Consider the following 21,246-nt stretch of genomic DNA (forward strand, 5'->3'; position numbering starts at 1 on the left):
CTTTCGGACGTGTGCTTAGCTCAAAGAAATTAACACAGTCCATTGATGATGTGATTTGGATATTTCAATATGTTGTCCTTTGTGTCCTCATTGTCCTTGTTGTCCTGAGTGTTCTCATTGTCCTCAGTGTCTGATTGGAGCTCTAGGGCTACTATCCAATGTAGGGATAATTAATTATAATATAGAACGATTCATTGCAATTCAATTTGGTCTTATTCGAGTCGATCTGACAATCAAATCCAAAGTAAATTTGTTACTTTATGAAACTAAGGAAAAACAAATATGTCTTTGTGTTTATTACTCTCCAAGAGACATTAGAATAGATCTACTGTAAATATGCTGACATTACGTATATGATGTGAAGTCTTCATCACACAGGTGTCTCACTTTGACAGGTGGACGGGGGATGAAATACATTTAGTCACTTATGTAGAAGTCTTAGCTCTTCCATTGATCACACTTCACTGGCTTTGTAAAGCTCTACTTACACTTGAAACAAGTATTTAATAAAAGGTAAAAATTAAAGCCAATTTAGAATAGAAATGAAATAATAAAAACACTCCAAGACATTTTCTTATTTTTTATTTCTCTGATATGAATTACATATTACGCCCAGGCATCTGTTGTGATTGATGCTCTCTCTGCATTACACAGTTTTTTTTAAACTTCCTTTTTAAATTAATAAAACTTTTCTGGTGTGCTCTGATTCACTCAGATCTTTCATGTTAAGATCAATAACTGTTTCAGACCGATTTATTTTTACACCCCTAGTACACTTGATGATTTGACATTGGGACAGCCCTAAGCACTCACACACTCACCAGGAACATACCTCAAAGTCAAGGTTTGGGATTGGGTGTTTGTGAATGCACTCAAAAATGCATGTGCAAACCCTCAGGTTGAACTTTTGTAAACCATGGTTGATGCCCTCTATAGAAGCACAGCCTGATTATCCCACTAGGGGGCCCTGTGGCAAACATTTTCCAGGGCCCCATGCAGATTGACACTATTTTCATGTATTTTGTTGAACATATAGTTATGTAGGTAGGAATGTACAACATGCGAGCTATGCAATGGCTAATCTTAAAGACAGGAGGGAAAATCATACAACCAGTCATCCTATCCTGGGACCACTTTTTGGGAAGTTAGCCTGGTTGGTATTTTACCCCCAAATAAGGCCTCCTCTGCACTTGTTTCCTCTTCAGAGAATGCAGTTGACAAATTGCTACAATTGGCTTCTTTACTGGATCTGAACATTTGACTCGCACACACAATACAACTCCTCCACCTCAGCAGTGAGCATGTCACTGCTGAGGTGGACTAGTTGGCAGAAGTGAGCTTTTTTGTCATCGATTCGTTTCCCCCCCCCCATTGGTCGCACTGTCGTTATCATCCTCTGAAGGCAAAGAAAAAATCATCTCAAGTTTTGCTGTCATTTTTCCCTACTTAGACAGAAACCTCTACCCCATATTTGGTGAGGCAGTTATGTAACAACATCTCATTCCTGGAACACTGTTACTGATACTTAAGTTAGTATATGCCATCGTTGGTGTCAAGGCCAATAAAAACATGAGTAAATCTTTAAAAGAATGTATTACCTAACACAGGTTTGAAGCAGGAACAAATGCTTAACTAAGATATGGTAAAAATCTGCATAAAAAGTTAAAAATTATAAATATAGTTGGTCGAGAGATAAAAAGATTATTCAAGTCAATCTGGTTCTTTCCTTTGAACAGTTCTCCATGAAAATAATTAGTGTTTAGGGTGAGGCAGCTTTTAGTCTCTACACTCCTCAACGGTGGGACAAGTGCTTGGTTTTTAATATATTTTAGTATTTTCTTGTGTCATTTGTCTTTGTAAAGCAGTGTTGTCAATAAAAAAAAAAAACTAGCATGATTTGGAAAGTAGCATTCCCTCAGTGCTCCGTCAACACCCACCCACTCAAAAGACACGCCACTTACTTACATTCACGAGCGCCGCTGCTCCAGAAGTGGGCATCAGCTCATCGCTTGCATTGTGTAGAAACTATATTGTCTTCTGTCTCATTCAATGATAAGGAAACTCTAAACTTCATCACAATACATGTAAAAATAAAACGTGATTATTTAACGACAAACTCACAGTATAACCTCTGTCATTGGTGACGCGCTTTGAGTGTGGGCTAATTCACGCAAGGGGTAGAGAACGAGCATGCAGACATGATTGGTTCATCAGATTGGTACCTCGTGGCAGACATTGGTCGAAGTTTTTACATGCTTACAACTGCTACATTCCTTTTTCAGAGCACATGAGTTATTAATTTCTGTCAGGACCTGAAGACAATTTCAAGCAAAATCTTAAAGAGTCTATCTTGAGAAAATGACCAACCTTGCCTTTAATGTTCCTAATGTTCTGTTTTGACTGTTTTTGTACAGCACTTTGAAATGATCTTTGTATGAATAGTGCTTTATAAATAAATCATCTTTCTTTCCTCTGTTTGGACTGGTAAAAAGCTCTCGTGTGACATAGTGTTATGAGGCAGTTTTTTTTTTTTTAAATGTGCAAATTCCTCATTTTGAAATCACATTGATGATATTAAGAAAAATCTAATTTGACCTGATCTATGTTTTATTCCATTGGTTTAAACCCTGCAGTTAAATATTCTGTTGAGAGTTCACTGAAAACTTGAATCCTCAAAAGCTTATCCTGTTGCATAAGTTCCTAAAAGACTGTAAACACTGTACCGACGTCCATCTGTTTGATTTCCTCAAGCTATGTTATCAGGAATGAATAATTCACACATGGACACACACCCAAACAACAGTACAACTATTGACAGTGAGATAAAATCGCCGCTCTTGGTTCAGCAGGTGGGATTTTATTTATCTTCATGGCTGCAGAGCTGTAACATAGGAAATTAGCATATAAAAGTAAACAGAGATAGCCACAATTGAAATGACACCTAACATCTGAGATTACATTATGTAGTGTGGGCACAGGAACATATACAAATAATGAGACAAGCAATATTGGATTAGCGTAGTTCTTAGCTAGTGATACGTTTTCATAAAACACGTGGTGACGCACAGTGCATGGAACCATTGTAGATCTCTAAGTCGATTAACCCAATTTAACTGGATTAAAAGGCACTTTTTCAGTTCCATTATGTTTAACAACATCTGCAGATAGTCATATTGTGTGGCTTGACTGTTTTGTAATGGTGATAATCGATGGTGGATTGTTTTACTGATTTATCCCTTTTACTTCTAGTTCAGGGTCATTTGGAGTACAGTATTTATCATCAAACATTTCCAGATAAAGAGAACTCAGACTACTAAAAGGTAGAGCATAGTGATTTTGTCACTGTATGGGTTGTACTTAGGCAGGGTTTGGATGGCTGTGGGTCAGTGATAGAGACCCTTGTTTCTGATAAGGTTGACGGTTCAAACCCCAGCTCCTGCAGCCACATGTCAAAGTGTCCTTGGACAAGAAACTCAACCCTAAATTACTGCATCAGCAGTGTGTGAACATGCATGAATTAGTCAATAATACTGATGGTGACTTTACAGAGCAGCCTCTGCCATCAGTGTGTGAATTGGTGACCTGCGCTGTGAAAAGCGCTTTGAGTAGTCAGAAGCATAGAAAAGATCTATACAAGCTCTTACCATTTAAATGTTATTCATTAGTCATAAAAATATATATTTGAATTGCACTAATGTTCATTCAAGCAGATTGCTATTTTTTCTGCATTTTTATCTGTCTCTGTTTTATTTTATTTGCAGCAAGAGAGGGGCTTAATGTCCAATTGATTTTACAGTAAAGTCACAATACATAACTGCTTGCTAGCTCATTGATCCTTTCATAGTTGGGGGAGGGCCATAGCAGAGAGATGAAAAAGAGAAAAAGGTTCATTTTGATGTAAAAAGAGTGTGGGTATCGGAGTCACAGATTTATTCTTAACATTTTGGCAGTAAGTGATGGATCATTTTATTTTATTGTGTAATGTCTCAGAAGACAAATTCTGAAACAAATCACCGTCCCAAAATCATACAGTTAGTTAAAATATAATGAACATTGCCAAAGCTTAATACAAACCCTCATTTATGTCACAGACCGGGGGTTAATTAAAAGCTCCAAAATCTTCTCAATGAAGAAAATTTCATACTTGATAAACCTCTTGTTGAATAGATAGAACCAAAAGCTATATAAAGAAAGTGATGAACATAAATGCATTTTTAGTTCAATTCAATAATAAGGGCTACATTTGCTCTGAGATGATAAGTTGTTAGTGATCGAATGAACAAACATAATTTTCTGTCATTTTGTATTTAGTACAGTGTCTTTAATGAAAAGAAAAACAATCAACATTTTCAAAAATTAAGAAATTTCTTTTAAAAGTGAATAAGTGCATCTTTCAAAAAAAGCTGCTTTTATCCTAGAACTCCAATCCCGTGTTGCAAATAAATATATATATATATATTTTTTTATATCCCCTTAGATATCTAAAAAAATGTTAACATTAATGATACATTTGTATTCAAAAACATTTGTCTGTCCTAACTTTGGCTATTTAAGTATGAAAATGAGTTTGCATTCTTGTTTTTATTGTAAGTGAGTTAAGTGTAACGGCCAAGCACTGTAGTGAAACTAAGTGTAATTAATAATTGACCAGTCTGCAGCAGACCAACAACACATCTAAAAAACATAAAGTTTACATCTGCACTGTATGACGGAGGATTAGGGACACGTTAAAATAAATAATCAAAAATTTCGAGATTAAACTCGTAAATTTACGAGAATAAAGTTGTAAATTTACATGAATAAGGTCGTACCTTTTTGAGAATTAAGTCTCAAACTAAGAATTAAGAGAAAATGATAAGAGTAGAACACTTAAAGTTTTTAAAGAATAAAACAATAAAGTCGTTATTTTAGTCTATATCAGAAGAGCAGCAGCAGCCTGTTCTCAAATGAAAAACTTTGAGCATCTTGTTATACTTAAGTAAACGTTTTCCTAATAAGGAAATAGGCTACTTCCTTGTGTAGTCGATAAAAACAGTTCAAGAGAAGTTTTCACTTCACCTTGCAAGACCTTGTTTATCTGTAAAATGATGTATGAACAGGACACAAACTGGCTCTGAACATGAGACACTTTAACAAGGCAGACTGATAACAGACACAAATAGTTGTGTTGGGGCTTGACTTGTGCAAATATGAAAAAACTACACATTCTGTTGGCACATCATAAAACATCAGATCCCTGCAAAGATACTGCAAGAAACTGCGCAGTATCTTTTCACTGGGTCACTGAGACCAACTTTCTTTTCCGAAGAAAGAACCACACTGACTTTGAGGAAGTTGTGTCTGCAGAGGAAAATATTTTAAGAGTTCTACTTTCAGAATTTTCGCGCAGGCTGGTCTCGAACTCGTTAATTTACTAGTTTGATCCCTGAACCCTTAAGGACTTAATTGACGTCACCTGAAAAGTGATTGAGTGCATGTGGCTGCGAGGGCTCTTAATGGTTTGTTACCAATGGGACAGCACTTTGCAACTTCTCTGTAACCATGACAGCATGATGTCATGTGGCATTTGGTATTTTTATTTGACCTTTTTTACTTAACTCACTCACAGCCATGGCACTTTATGAAAAGGTCTTAATATATAAATATATTTCTTTGTTGTGGGATAAATAAAGGTCTGTCTTTTATTATATATATACTGGGATTAATATGCTCTCTGTCTCTCTTTTTGTTGTTAATAGACTTGCGGTAGAGTTCTCAATAAGCTATAGTTTCCAAATATACTTATTTAGTAGACTGTAAATAGAGGGTGGTTTCACCTTCCTGCTTATTTATCATCTCTAATTTTTTTTCCGTTTCATGGCATTTGTTTACCTTTCCATTCTTGTGGGCTTCCCCTGGGAATCATATCGCTAGTTCTGCTTACCAAAAGTGGCCCACTAGGCGGCTCGCATTTCCCGTCACAAGGGCCCTGCACTCATGCCCTTTTATGGGCAGTAGTGGGTGGTTACCTATGATAATTAGGAAAAACAAGCACACACTTCGAACGCAAGGACTTAAAACACAGCTGCGAACAGTTCATTTCAGGATACGTTGATGAATCTGATGGAGAGTCTTCTTAGAATCTTCCTAAGAAAAACTTAAGAATAAATTCTTATTAGTGAATGAGGCCCATTGCTCTCCCCTTATCTTCTTGTGAATAGTTCTTAAAATGTTAAAAGGTCAATTAGTCAAACAATGTCCCTTCTGCATGTCACCACAATGCTAGACTTGCAGCTAGTTAAGTTTCATTCAGAACTTGTTCTTTGTCCTGCACAGATAAAAGAAAATCAAGCTCCTAACAGATAATTATTTATGAAGTCTAAAATGAGTAATTCAAAGTTGTTGAATAGCAATTGCCCTCTTGCTGAAAGTTATAATAAAATGTCAGTAATGTCTAAATATCTGCTGTATGTATTTAAAGCAGGAGGCAATAAACCAGAATAGCACAATGCTAAAAGTGTGGGAGAACAGCTAAAGCCTGGCCTTGTTCAAAGCGAGAAAAAAAAGAACCTTTTCCCGTCTTTAAAGCCTTATAACGAACACATGATGTCTTTTTAATTCAGTGCAGAAGAAATCTTAAGGCAACAATTAATAACGGAATTATGCAGTCATATTCTGGAGATTGATTTATAGACAGTATTGTAGGATGTAAACATCCTAACTCTTCTCTCCAGGTTTGTGAATGCAAATAATCCATAGAGCCTCCTCTGACGGCTTGCAGCCAGTTTGACTGAGTATCAAACTCTCAACACTGACACTCTGAGAGACCTTTCCTCTGCTGAAGACGTTGGTGTTGCACGTGACCGAGAACACTATCTATCCTCCTCATTTCAGAGGAGTCAGCTGCATTTAATACTTCCTCTAAATGGTCCCACGGCTCCATTCTGACTTTTTACTCCTCTGCTGCCTGACCTGAATCAGGGTTAATTTTTATGCCTTCTATTTCAAATATCACCATGCAGCTGCTGACTTAATCACTTTGAGTTTCAAACCTTATATTCATGAATCTCAGTGTGATCTAATGTCTCCACCTCAGCACCATTCCATTTTTTTTTTTTTTAACAGCAGTGAAATTATCAACCTTTTCCAAAGGGATTTCTTTCCCTTTGCTTCAACCCAGCAATACTTAAACTCTCACTGACAGCAGCGGGGCCAACTTTAAAACTTTAATGCCCCTAAGATGTCACTGACAATGTTTCAAAAACATTTCCATCTGCACATTACTACTTTAGCTTGTTTTCAATCATTAAAAGGACCAAATGAAGATGCCACAAGACATTCATTATGTGGTGTGAAATATGCAAAAATATTGACAGCATATGTTTAAGTAGTGTTTAATTTTTTTCTTGATAAAATGTGCTTAAAAAGTAATACATCGGGCGCCGGTGGCCTTGTGGTTAGTTTTCGCGCCCAATTTACAGAGGCCGTTGTCCTGGAAACGGGCGGCCTGTGGCTCCTTTCCTGCATGTCACTCCCCACTCTCTCTCTCTTTCCCTGATTTCTGCCTCTATCCACTGTCCTGCCTCTCAAGTAAAGGCATAAAAAGCCGGAAAAAAGTAGTTTAAAAAAAAAAAGTGATACATGAAAATGTATTTCAGGACAGCAATACTGTATTGATAAATCTTTTTAAACTGAGGTTTATTTTTCAATACTCTACCTAGGAAAAATAAATGTTTATCATAAAACAAACAAAAAGCAGTTAATTATTGGTCGGTATCACATCTGCAAATAAGCTTTTTTTTTCAAAGTTATCTTTACTGAACAGACGTTATTTACAATCCTCATCAACGGTCAGTTGTTGTTTTGTGGACGTAGTTGAACTGTTGATTTACTGCACATGAAGTTAGGAAAGTTGAAATGATCATGTTATGGATTTAGACATCATTGTTGGTTTATTGATTTTAGTTTTGCCTGTCAGACAGACTTCACTAAATCACCTGACTGCATTCCAGTAGCAGTCAATGTGTTGAAACCATCCAGGAGGCCACTGAGGTCAACCTGCTTGGGTTGAGTCAAACATATTGTACATATCAAATCACGCTCTGGTCACTGATTCACTTTCTTTGGCAAGGTCAAAGGGAAGAAAAAATAAACAATTAGCAAACTTTTAACCACCGGTGACTCCGTGCAGTTGTCTGGGAAACTTACTGAACCTGTTCCTCCTCCTCCACTCTCTGCTGCCTATTTTTTGTTTTGAGTGAAACACTCTTCGCTTGTAGTTCATAAAAAATACATCCATTTATTGCAAGTAGTGAAAACATCAAGAAAATAATGCAGGCCTTTGAAATAAGCCTATGAACTATAGAGTTTCTATCTAGGACGAGCCACAAGCGTCACACAAATTGTATTTTTGGCACTTTATGCTAAGAATTTAACTGATTCTGCGGATGATTAGGCATTGTGCTATTGTCAGAGTTGGAGAAAGTTTTAATATACATCATTATGCCAGTCCACAGTCCAACAGATGCATAGTATTTCATCATCAGGGATGCCACTTCCCCTCAAGTACGTAGTGTGAGGCTCTTCCCCTCACTGTCTTTCTTAATTGTGTCTTTGTGTTTCACAAACTGCTGGGGAAGCTTTTGTCCATTAGTAAAGGTCAATCTTTTATGCCCAGACACAGGCGTGAGCTGCAGTTTTCTGCGGGACAGCCCGCTGCAGCGAAGCAGCTCCCCGTATGACTTGCGGAAATCCCTGTTGAAGGCTGGATACAGGATGGGGTTAAGAGCAGAGTTAAAATAGCCCAGCCACAGCACCACAGAGTGTAGCGTGTTAGGGGGGTTTGTTTTTGCACTGATGCCCATGCAGGTGAAGAAGGTGAAGTAGGGGAACCAGCAGATGACAAAGGCCCCGAGTACAGCTGCCAGGGTCACTGTCGCTTTGTGCTCCCGGGCGATGGCTGCGGTTGATGCTGTGCGTGCAAATGAAGGAGTTGCAGCACGAATACGCCGTGCCTTGGGGAAAAAAGAAGGATGAAAATGTTAGTAAGAGCCAGAGGACAAAGACAGTGAGATGATCTGTCAGTTATCTCATGACAAAGGATTACATTTAGCAGTACACTACAAGTGAAGGTGACTTTGTAAGTGTGATTTTGAAGCCTCTGGAAATCTGGCTTAAAATAGAAAAAGTGCACACACTATATTAAATTGTAAAAAGGTTCATACTGTTAGAAACCAGTTATTTTACTCTTTAAAGCCCAGAGACTCTAGAGGCTTGGCAGATCAGGTCTTTGATTGACAGCTCCATGGCTTTTCACTCAGCACATATGTCAATAAGCGTAGTGTAGTTAACATTATGTTTGGGTGGTCCAAGTTAGAATCACAAAGCAGAAGCCCTACTACTTTAAAACATTTAATTCAAATGGTCCCAAAACAGTTACAAAATGCTTTGCCATCCATCTTAATTAGCAGTTAGCAAACACGTGCAACATAGTTGAGTTTTCCATTTTGGTCCCAAAGCTTTAAAAGCAGTGCTGAAAGATAGCTCTGGTGATTCAGCTAGTGCTATGTTATTATGAAGCTAAACTTCCCCCGCCATCCCTTAAAACCTGTCACTGACAAAATTACTCATGATTGCCCTAAACTAGACGCAGGAAGCCATAAAAAAGACAACCATGGTCGACATTGAACAGTCTCAGCATGTAAGACTTAACATGGTTTTGAGTTAGATTCAGAGGAGGAAGCACAACAACTACTGTTTGAAAATGTTTAATTCAATTGGTCACTGAGCAGTGAGTTACAAAATACTTTGCTATCTATTTCACAGTTATCAATTTGCACACCCTGGAAATGTTAGCTTAGATGCTTATTTGTTATAGAAGCTATGAATACAATCCTAAATGGCTCTTTGGTGTAAGCTAGTCCTGTATAATTACTAACAAAACCTCTCTCTAATGCCAAAATAGATCAACAGCACCCACAACCTACTTACCTAGAACAAAAAATAAACAACTTCGGTTGACTCTCACCACATGCATCCATTGTGATATACCCATGAACATCGTTCATGCTAAGTGTAAGTAGCCAAATGGTTTGCAGAAAGGACCATGCGCAAACTGAAAGCAACAAATATTCTAATGTGTATAGAGAATAACTATGAATACATTGTACATGTTAAACATTATTCACATGAAACCTTAATGTACACACAAGGGTTCAGTAGATTTTTGGTTTCCAGTTGCTTTAATGTCTGTTGCAACAGTTTTTTCCACACTGAAATGTAGATCACTGATCTGAAATCTTGTTGGATTTCTAAAGTTATGCATGACCTTTTGATACACCAGCTCAGCTTTTTCCATAAAATGAAATAAATCACTGACCTGTTCTCGTGCCACTCTGAATATGCAAAGATACATTCCACACATGAGCAGCAGAGGCAGGTAGAATGAGCCAAAAACATAAATTAACACGTAGTTGTTATTCCATTCAAACTGGCAGTAGCGTCCCTCCTTGTCCTCGTCTCCAATGCTCCAGTCCAAGTGCTGCACTTTATAATCCGCTGTGTTCAGGCCCAGGTGAATGGGCACAAAGGACACAGCCAGTGACAAGGTCCAGATGGCGATCATGCCCAGTGTCGCCCTCAGAGGGGTAACTCTCTGGGAGTAGCTGAGGGGAGCTGAAATGGCGAGGTATCGGTCCACGCTGATGGCCAGCAGGGTCAGGATGGAAGCTGTGCACAGCATGACATCTGTGGAGATGTAGATGTTACAAATGGTTCCTCCGAGGGGCCATTTCCCGCCACCAAGCTCCGAAGTGGCAGAAAAGGGCATCACCAGGAGGCCGAGCAGAAGATCTGTCACTGCCAGCGACACCACGAAGCAGTTAGCAATGCGCCACAGTCGCCGACTGAGCCCCACAGCCAGACACACCAGCACGTTTCCACCAATGGTCAGGATGATAAAAGACACCAGGACCAGCCAGCGGAAGGCTGTGGAGATCATGGTGACCCCCTCCTCAGTCAGTGGGTCACTGAGACAGAGCTGCTGGTAGTATCTCGGTTAGAGACAGGCTCACCCACCTAATTCCAAAATGTCTCAACTACTGCTGGTTCACTTTTCCAACCATTTCCATCACTCCTGTGTGAAAAGGGGGAACCAGTTCAGAAGTAGTGAGAGAGTGAAAAGCCCTTCCGATCCATCGTCACCATCTATCACAGAGCCACTGCAACCCACGAGAGAAGCACTTCCCTGGTGAAATACAAAAATGACAGTTATTACTAGAGAAAATATACATTGAAAATGTTCATTAAAATCATCAAAATAAATCTACACTGTAAATAATACATCAGAGAAGATGCCAGACAATTAGCAACAGTAAATATTCTGTTATAGTGATTTTATATAACCTCATTCTTAATTCCTACAAAATGAATTCCTCTTCTAAAATAAATGCATTTGCAGATGAGTTATGCCAAACTGCAAGATAACACATATTACTGTAGGTTACTATGAGTTATGACGGGGGATGTGTACTAAAGGCAGGGACTTAATCAATGCGAGCTTATGACCCACGCTTAACTGTTAAGCTGATTGTAACAATACAGTATGTGACCTAGCTACTTTAAATGTATGCCCCTGACCCTTCACTTCACTTCCGTCTGTAGTCTCAGTGTTAGGCATCCACATAAATTAGCTAAATTAAAAATCATTTTGAATATTTCTGCAGGGTAGAGGGTTGGCTTGTAATTGGTGGTCACAAGTAGCTCCTTTTTATGCAGCCTGTATAATCCTTGTACTCATTTGAGAAGACCCGATTTGACCTAATTTCATACCATAACATAAGTTGATATATTCTACATTAACATCCACCTAGTCAACAAAGGTTAAATGAAATAGAGAAAGAGAGATGAGCTTTACAATAAGGTTCCCGTGTTCACTTGTCATGCTCCTCTCATTAGATAACACTAGACAAAGAATATATGAAAAAAAAGAACTCTTAAGTGCAGTACTAACCCCCATCTGGAAGGCAGGGGCACAAGAATTCTGTTCTCTTTGATATAAGGTATAGTGAAGTAATTTATTTTGGGCCACAGAGAGTGAAATATTCAGGGTAAAAAGGTCATCTCCCACTCAAATTAAAGCTTATGAATTAGGGAATCGTTTTAAATATAAATGAGACAATGATATTAAAAATTACGTTTTCAATAAAATTCAGTAATCAAATTCCATGACAGTTTGTTCCGCAGAATTTTTTTTCATTGTCTTTTGTGAGTTTTAGGTTTTTCATGACAATTGAAATTGTAATAGCAAAAAGTACCAGAATCTAATTTTGCTACTTTCCTTTATATTCCAGTAGTGCCAAATTATATATTTGTAGGGCTATTGATGCAATTTTAAGAAGATCATTTGTGACTTTACTTGACTAAAGCATAACAAAGGTTTTTTTGGCCCCCCAGGACCAAATGGCCCCGAGTTGGGAGGAATCGTTATCAACTTCTGATGGCCCAGAAAATGGGCTAACTAGAACATTTGAGAAAAAATGTGAGGGATGGTCTTGTCTCCTGGACTGGACTGTAAATCGGTTATTCTCCACTAGCATCCACCCCCACTTTATTTTCTTCTAAACCCAAATTTAATATCAGTCAAACTATGTTTCCCTTTGATTCCTTTTGACTATAATTCATTATCATGCAAGCAGCACCACTGACACTTTCCTTTGTAAAACCTAACCAGGATTATAGACTAATGCTGCTCATAGAATGGAAGAGCTGACTTTCTCTTCCCTCTGAGGCCCAGTGGCTATAATATCAAAGCTTGTGATGTCTTTAGCTGACATTACACAGCTTATACATGATAGCCTTTACGCACTAACCAATGGGACAGAGAGTACTGTAGAGTGAAGAGGTTCAAACTATAATATTTTCAGGACTTTGGCAGATCTGGACGTCCAAATCAAATAAGAAGTGAACTTGGATGTGAAAAGGCTCAGAAAGAGATAGAAAGAATGTACCTTTGTATAAACACATGACGAGGTTTGGGTACTTGTCCCCTGAAGACGGGAACATTTACTAGAGAGAAAGCATTTGCTGAAGCGTCAGGCTGTGCTGTACTGTGCATTACTGTCAGGCTAATTCAAGACAAGATCTTAAAAACAGTCATAAAACATTCAGTAGCAGTTTGACGAGTTAAGTAAACAAATCCAAACTAAGAGTTTCCACTGTATCCAAATAAGACTTTGCTTTCATTGGAAAATTAGTTTTTTATTGGCAACTTTAATAAGATGCTAAAGTGTTCATGATGGATTAAGCCGGGTCTTAATATAGCAATAAGGTCTTTTACCTGCATTTTGTAACATAACAATGAGTAAGGTCTTTTACCTGCTTTTTGTAACATAACAATGAGTAAGGTCTTTTACCTGCTTTTTGTAACATAACAATGAGTAAGGTCTTTTACCTGCTTTTTGTAAAGTGTCTCGAGATAACACTTGTTATGATTTGACGCTATACAAATAAAGATTAATTGATTGAGATTGAGTGATTGATACGCAAAGGACTTCGTTAGATTTCATGACATGAGGTTATTCTTTTCTCTTTCATCACCTGCAGGGTTCACATGTCATCACTCTTTGACTAGATATAAGTGTCACTTTTGCCAAAACTACAAGTCAATAAAGACAAGTTCTAACAGGCTCATGAGGTGTGACAGTGTCTACACTGCATGTTTGATTGCATTTTTTATTTGTTTTCTGCAGACGAGGAGTCATCTTACAGAATGGCCATTTGACGTAAACCCATAAAAAAATAACTACCAAGAATGACAGTTCTCACATTCACTAGCGAAGGTGTAAAGTGTAAAAAACTGATTGAGCGTGTATTAACTTTTTCAAGCTGAATCATCCCTTGACGGCATCATTCAGAGGCTGTATGATGCTCTATTGACCTCCTTGTTGAAGAGAGGAATTTAAGAAATAAATAAGAAAAACCTCTGGAACATGACATGAAAATATGTATCACTTGTTCTTTGTATGAGCTCTTAAGGGTACAGTCTTGTTGTGAGGGCTGGATCACACCTTAGCTAACCCCTCTATGCAAACATTATCATAGAAAAAAGGTGACACCCATGCAATATTAGATCCAGTTGACACAGATAAGATTGTATCAGCACCTGACTTTATGACACCTGCTACACAAACTAAACTGCCCGCTCATTCATGTTTATTTTCAGACAGATTATTTAAACTTTGCACTAAAGTACATAGAGACGTCAACATTTCCTCTTTGTTAAGGTGAAGGAAATGTGTAATGTGTTTTTTCCCCTCTACCCATTCATCCCTTACTTTGACAACTTGTATATAATAATAGTATGAAGTGTTTGCAGTGACACTGATAAGAACGGTGGATACATATTTATAATGTTTAAGTAAGGATGGCGCAAATTATAGGGGTGTTCATAAAAAGATCTGCAGTGTGATGATTATTAAAACACAGCATGCTCAGTACCCTTTCAAAATATATTGTTTAACCCCTGCACCCTCACTAAGACACTATAGATCAATGTAATCATACTGAAAAAGGCCTCTCTAAACTGTCTTGCTATCTAAGAAGTAGAGAATATCTGAGTTGATTAAAATGTGTTTATCTCCTCATCTGAGTTGCCTTGAGTTATTACTATGGGCTAAAAACACTGACCTTCACAAGAGCATCCCAAGCATCCTGACTATTTTAGTCCTGAGTTTGCCTGATACATGACAACCGAGTTGCCTTACCATGTTGGCGTAGATGTTGGGGCTTTGTGTGGCCTGAAGGGAGACCCTCAGAGACTATTCATGGCTTAAAATAAAACTCTGGTATGATCAGCTATGATTAAAAAAAAAAAAAAGAAAACCTCCTAAAATTAACCAGATAAAAAGCTATTAGACATCAGTCCATGACAAAATGGTTTCTATTTAAAGTAAATGTGCAGTAACACGATGATTGTCATCAATATCACAAGTATCCGGTGTCTCTTAATCAAACTATAAATGATTTGTAAGCACTTGTACTTTACATAATTTAATGTGTTTATTCAAAATGGGTAATATTTCCCTTATTGTGCAAAATAATTGAATAACCCATCCCCTTAACTGCAGAAATAGCCTTAAGCTGTAAGTAAATAGATTTCAAGTAAGCCAATGTTTCAGCTCTTCCCAGCCATTCAGAGAATCTAAGACTTTAATGTTTTTTTTAATGAAGTCAATAGATTCTCCTCAGGGACAAACACTGCTTGTTTCCATGGTGACTGTTTGTTCTGCACTCACACAGTTTAGATCAAGCCGTGTCCCCGGTGAGCCTGCCGCTCCCAAAAGAGGACAAACTGAAATAACAGTAGGCAAGTGATCCATGATTGTTTTCTTTACTTTCATTTTGCATTGTTGCTCAGGCACTACAACAGTGATGTAACAGCTGAAACACAACACTGAAGTATCAGGATGAGAAGCACAGATCATTTTACAGTCCTTTGCATAATTAATGAACTTGCATCCAAGTGCAAAAATGTCTTATTTTCTTCTCATGGGGAGAGTGTGCCAGAACAACTTTTTCTCAAAGACAGACGTTTCAAAGTTGTGTCTTATGTTCCACACTGCTCTACAGACTGATGTGAAAAAATATTGATTAAAGGAGCCTGTCATATGATACTTCCATCAATGTGAAGTGGAAGGCTGGTAAATATATTCTGTAGTATAATGTGCATATAATACAATTGAGGACCATGTGTCAACTTTGCACACATACTGTACTAACTCCACTTATGCTTGTTAATCTATTTCACCTCAGTGATTAGGAGGTGGCTCAGTAGCATTTACTGAATAACTGTTACAGAGTGATATAGATCATTAAACATGCATCTGCTCCACATTTAAAAATCCCAATGTTCAAAGCTGCCATTTTGCTCTGATGTCATACTCTATGTGATCGTAATAATATAGGGTACCTAATAATTGTGATCCTCTACATTTATGGACAACTGAAAAGAAGATGGGTAGTGTTAATAAAGTGGCTCATTTGGCCATAGAAATGAGACATATAAATGGACTTGAGCTTATATAGCGCTTTTCTAGTCTTCAGACTACTCAAAGCGCTTTTACACCGCATGTCACACCTACACATTCACACACTGATGGCAGTGGTTGCTATGAAGCGAGACCATCAGAAGTAACTAATCCCATTCATACGCATTCATACACCGCAGACAAAGCAGCAATACCAAAACCTGTTAGCTGCAACTTGATGCTAACTTATGCTAGCATTCAAAGAACTTTCCAGTAACATCATGTTAGCTAGAAGGCAGATATCGAACTGCCTTCAGTAATAACTGAGAATTACAATATTCATATTGCATTGTGAAACACTAACAAATGTTTCTATTAGCTTTAATGCACTTCCAAGCTAACAGTCATTTATCTAGAAGAATGCTAACATGAGTTGTGACTGATTGTTGCTAATGTCAGCTGTAAAGTATGTGGTTTTAACTTGTAATATACAGAAATCCATCCAGAATCATCGTGTATTGACTTTTTTATTGCTAACAACAGCCGAGGCGCTGAATTGGTCATCATTTCTCAGATACCCTACAATTATACCACCTTTACCTGGAACACAGTAGTCTGACTTTGATAACAGCATTAATTAAACTCATGTAACGCTGTCATATCTACAGTAACTATGACATCATATGATTGTTTTTGCTAAATGTTATGCATTGTAAAGTATATCTCCACACAGGGGTGGAATAAACTAAACATCCGTTACAGCTCATAGAAATAAGAAAATCACCTGCATCATGAACCAATTGACGTCTAGCTGCTGACGGTAAGTCAAAAGAGTATGATAACAATGTGGCAGAACGACACAGGTGAGCCAACAATAATAGATAAACACTTTTACGACATGTAAAATAAAGCCACGACAAACAGTGTAGTAAGTCCTCTGATAGGGGCACTGGTAGCCTAGTGGTTGGTGTGCATGCCCCATGTATGGAGGCTGAAGTCCTCCAAGCAGCCCAGCGTCCCAGGTTCAAGTCCAACCTGTGGTTCTTTTCCTGCATGTCTGTCCCCACTCTCTCTTTCCCCAATTTCTGACTCTTTTCGACTGTCCTATCTCTAAATAAAGGCATAAAAAGCCCCAAAACAAACCTTAAAAAAATAAAAAAACAAGCCCTCTGATAATTTGCAAGGAGTAGTTACTGAAGGGTGTTTAATGAACATTTGTCCTTTTTGTCTAATAATAGGCTTCTTGTACTTTTTTCCAATATTTTTTAAATTAAAGTCACGTTTGTTTATTCTGTTATCATTGGTGTATTGATTCAATCAAGGAGAAAAGTAACATCCAATGAAATGCTGGTCACAAAATTATGTGAGTTAGCAAAACGTTTCATGTAAACCTTGAATCAGTGTCAGAAGTCGGCAAAAGAGATGCATTTAATTTACTTCTGAATGATTAACTGTGATTTAAACACTAATATAACAACCAAAACAACCTACAGCAATGGTCAAATAAAAAAAAACTGGAATTGGAATTCAGTTATGTGTACATTTTATTTAGATTTTAATTGTGTCTCTCTAGAGTTTTAAGCTGTTTCTTTGTCTAACATGCACCTCCATACAACCAACAGAATGAGTTTACACTGAGTCACAAACTAACCATCCCTGTACAAATTAAACAATTACGAAGATCAAGTAACGCAAAACACCAGCTAGGTGAATAACACAGGAATGCTCTGCACATGAAAAAAATATAGCTTGCACTAAGAAAATGCAAATACTTGTGTGCGAAAATAGTTAAACTGTTGCTTGATCAAATCCACCCTCCTTCCTGCTCGCTAACGTCATGTGAATGTATAACCAGAGAATAAGCACACATAACTGAATCACTAAGCAACATAGTCATGCTTTAATATACGCCTTAGACTTATAAACACCCAACTTTACTTCTTGCATAAACATTTTTCTTTGTGAATTCAAATTTCAAACCAAAGAGCCTTAAGTGTTATTTGTCGCCGCAAAACCCTAATTAAATCTGTTAAAGCGTGCTGACTCACCTCACATGGTTTGTCTTAGCCGTCTGAGCGCTCTTGCCACACCATGAATGTTCTCTGTTTCCCTGATCCTGCTTGACCATAAACGTATTACTCCCCCCCTCTCTCTCTTTCTTTCTCTCTGTCTCTCTCTACCGCTCTCTCTCTGTCACTCACACATACTGTCTCCCTCTCTCTCTCTCTCTCTCTCTCTCTCTCTCTCTCTCTATCCTCCTCCTCTCAAATGTGTAGTGAATAACTTGTAGCCTACTTGTGCATTCAAACTCTCTTACTACATTAATTCATTGTTTTGATCATTTTATCGCCATTTTTTCCCAGTTAAAATCTACTTAAGCATCTGAACAGCAATGCATTTATAAAAATAATTTGTAGCCTCTTTATTTCTATAATGTAATGTATAGTGAGTACATAGTGTTTGTAGGGGAGAGTGGAACAGGATGCAACACAATGACCTCACTTATAAAAGGTGATGGCTGTAACGGTTTCCAGACACATGTTGTGATACCATTAGAAGTCAAGGGGCATCTGTGGCTTAGTGGAAGTTTGTCGTCTCTCAATTGGATGGTTTGGGTGGTTTGGGTGGTTTGGGTGGTTTGGTCTCAGCTCCTGCAGTCCAAAAGTCGAAGTGTCCTTGGGCAGAACACTGAACCCCAAATTGCTCCCAAGTGGCATATGTTGCCAGCAGAGTGTGAATGTGATTGAATGGGTCTATTTAACACTGATGTGCACCTTATAACATCCTCTACCCTCAGCGTGTGAATGTGTGCATAAGGGTGAATGTGACATTGTGTAGTGTAGTGTAAGAGCGCTTTGATTGGTCAGAAGACGAGAAAAGCGCTATTTTATACAGTCCATTGAAGTACTGGGAAATGACTAAATGACAGAATAAAAGTTATCCTCAGTCAAGTTGATCCAATGTGGTTCAGAATGTGTTGAAACTATGTTGAGCTAAAGTGGCATCAGATTTGACCACCTCTTTTAGGAAATTCATAAAAAAAACACAGAACATTTTAACTTTTAACTTAATGGTTACAAAGTCTGAGTCGTGTATTGCTAGAAGCTCTGTTAGACTGCGGTAACGATCAATGGTAATATATGGGGAATTCTATATTCCGCATACTAACATGCATGCTGTTAATTCAGTTCTGGTACTAGATGAAGAGTCACCAACAAGATTGCAATCCATCCAGAGAGGGGCATGAATGCACAAATTTCACAGCAATCAAACCGAAATTAGTTGAGACATTTCGCTCTTTTCAAAAATGGTGGGCAGACTCACTGACAGACCACAACACTTGCATGTCGAAGGCTTTTAGAAATAACGTATTCTATAGATTTATTGGATTAAAATAAACAACTGCTTTGGCTAAATTAAAGACTCTTATAATTATTTGTTTTCTTTCAGATGAGGTCATCTGTATACTGTCACATAAAGGTTATCTGCCAGATACCTCAGACTATTTTCCTCATGTGGAGGAGTTGAAGGGAATTTTAAATGCTTCAACAACATCCTCCCAGATCCAAAGTCCTGCCTCAGGAAAATAAACAGACCTTCCCGCTGATAGAAATTATTGCACTTTACTTAGTGGGAAGCCCTAAAAAAGTGAACGCACCTGACATCAACACTTATTGGCGTCATCATACCTCAGCATAATAAATCTGGGCACAGTGAAAAAAGTCCTTAATGACAGTGAAATTTATTATTTTTTCCCCAGCATGCCTTTTAATGAGAAAGTTAACAACTGAAACAAGACCATGCAGGCTAAAGAGATAAATCAATAACATGAGTAACTTAATGTTTGTGTCTCTCTGCCTTATTACACTGTGCAGGGATTGGGCAGTGTCACCATCCCCACTAAAAATACCCCTCCCCTAATAGCAGTTTATGAGTATCCAGAAGCCTTGCAACAATAGTAAACATGTATGTTTATGTCACTTTATATCTTTAATTAACTAAAGAAACTTCCTTTAATGGTCACTCTGAAAGCACGATCGGGTTAAAAAAAGATTCCAGATGGGTAGATCAATTTGAATGTTTATCCTTAATCCAACAGAGAGCCATAAATTCAATGTATTCAGGGAGGAGGAGAAGGCCTGAGAATCACACAGGCTGGCAGGACTTGTTGTTCCACTAGAAATAGTAGAGCGCTACGCTTCATAAAACTGAGCAGGTCAACAAAGATGAACAAATCTCTCACTGAGGAACAACTTACACATTAAGAATATTAAGTAGAAGGGATAAATGTAATATAACTTTACAGTCCACACAAATAAAAAAGTATAAATCGTAATTCACTTTGAAGCTCTGCTATTATATTGTGCAAACAAAATTTAAACATTCAAATGTTTCTTCTTATATTGTTATTAGATATACACTCTAAGAAATTGCTGTAAATTTACAAGGAAATTTCAACAGTATGATCCTGTTATGTTTAAATACAGGACATTACTGTATTATAACGGTTTATAACAATATTTTACTGTATTATTGCTTGAAGGAAACAAAACAGTAATTTACCGTAGTTTTTGCAATGCATTTTGGGAAAAAGAAGTTGAGACCACATGGTTGAAAGGACAGTAGAGTTGGCTTTGCCCGATTGTCATCCATCTCCATCCTGACAATTAAGAGGTGAGTGCCTTACTGCTTTGCTAGTTAGAATTGGCAAAACCATCACTTACTAAATTTGAAGTCATTTGTGGGATTAATGTTAGCTAGATTTGGAAATTACACAGAAACACTGCAGGCAGACACAAACACAGTGAGTGAATTCTATGCCAGCTAACATTAGCTTGAAATACAGATCTTAACAGTTGCTAAATGGGACAAAAAACAAAACATTTTCTTGTAATGTGGTTAACTAAGTGGGCTATAATGAACTTGACTTGCCTGGTTGTACTAGAATGGTAAGGTTAGCTAACATCAACAAGCTAACATTTCTTTGTTTCAGCTTCAACTGAAACTGACACTGACTATTGATTAAATATTGAATTCGAAATGATGATTAGCTGGGCCTACTAGGCAATATAGCCATAGTATAAATAGTATAATATACAGTATTTGAAAATGTATAAAAGGAAACTTTAGTGAGACTGTCAGAATGGACCTGGAGCATGTTTTTTGTTTTTTACTGTTTTAACACATAAAGCTTCTGCCATACATCCTGAATTCATGTACTTAAAGTAATTCCAGGACTTAC

The 21,246-nt window shown here is 37.7% G+C and overlaps 1 protein-coding gene across 1 annotated transcript; it reads right to left on the reverse strand.

The window, feature by feature from the left end:
- Positions 1 to 3,954: 3,954 nt before the first annotated feature.
- On the reverse strand, positions 3,955 to 18,150 carry hrh2b (histamine receptor H2b). The gene is made up of 3 exons (XM_020630299.3): positions 18,053 to 18,150; positions 10,358 to 11,224; positions 3,955 to 8,993 (listed from the first exon to the last, which is right to left on the reverse strand). Exons 2-3 carry the CDS (start codon positions 10,976 to 10,978, stop codon positions 8,541 to 8,543), a joined length of 1,074 nt encoding a protein of 357 aa, XP_020485955.1. The 5' UTR covers positions 10,979 to 11,224; positions 18,053 to 18,150; the 3' UTR covers positions 3,955 to 8,540.
- Between the last annotated feature and the right edge of the window lie 3,096 nt (positions 18,151 to 21,246).

This window comes from Labrus bergylta, chromosome 14 (genome assembly GCF_963930695.1).
Source record: "Labrus bergylta chromosome 14, fLabBer1.1, whole genome shotgun sequence".
NCBI classification, from domain to species: Eukaryota; Metazoa; Chordata; class Actinopteri; order Labriformes; family Labridae; genus Labrus; species Labrus bergylta.

Coding starts and splice junctions, on each gene's coding strand:
- hrh2b (XM_020630299.3), bottom strand. CDS start 10,978: ATGATCTCCACAGCCTTCCGCTGGCTGGTCCTGGTGTCTTTTATCATC. Junction 8,994..10,357: donor TCAGAGTGGCACGAGAACAG/GTCAGTGATTTA, acceptor TTTTTCCCCAAG/GCACGGCGTATTCGTGCTGC.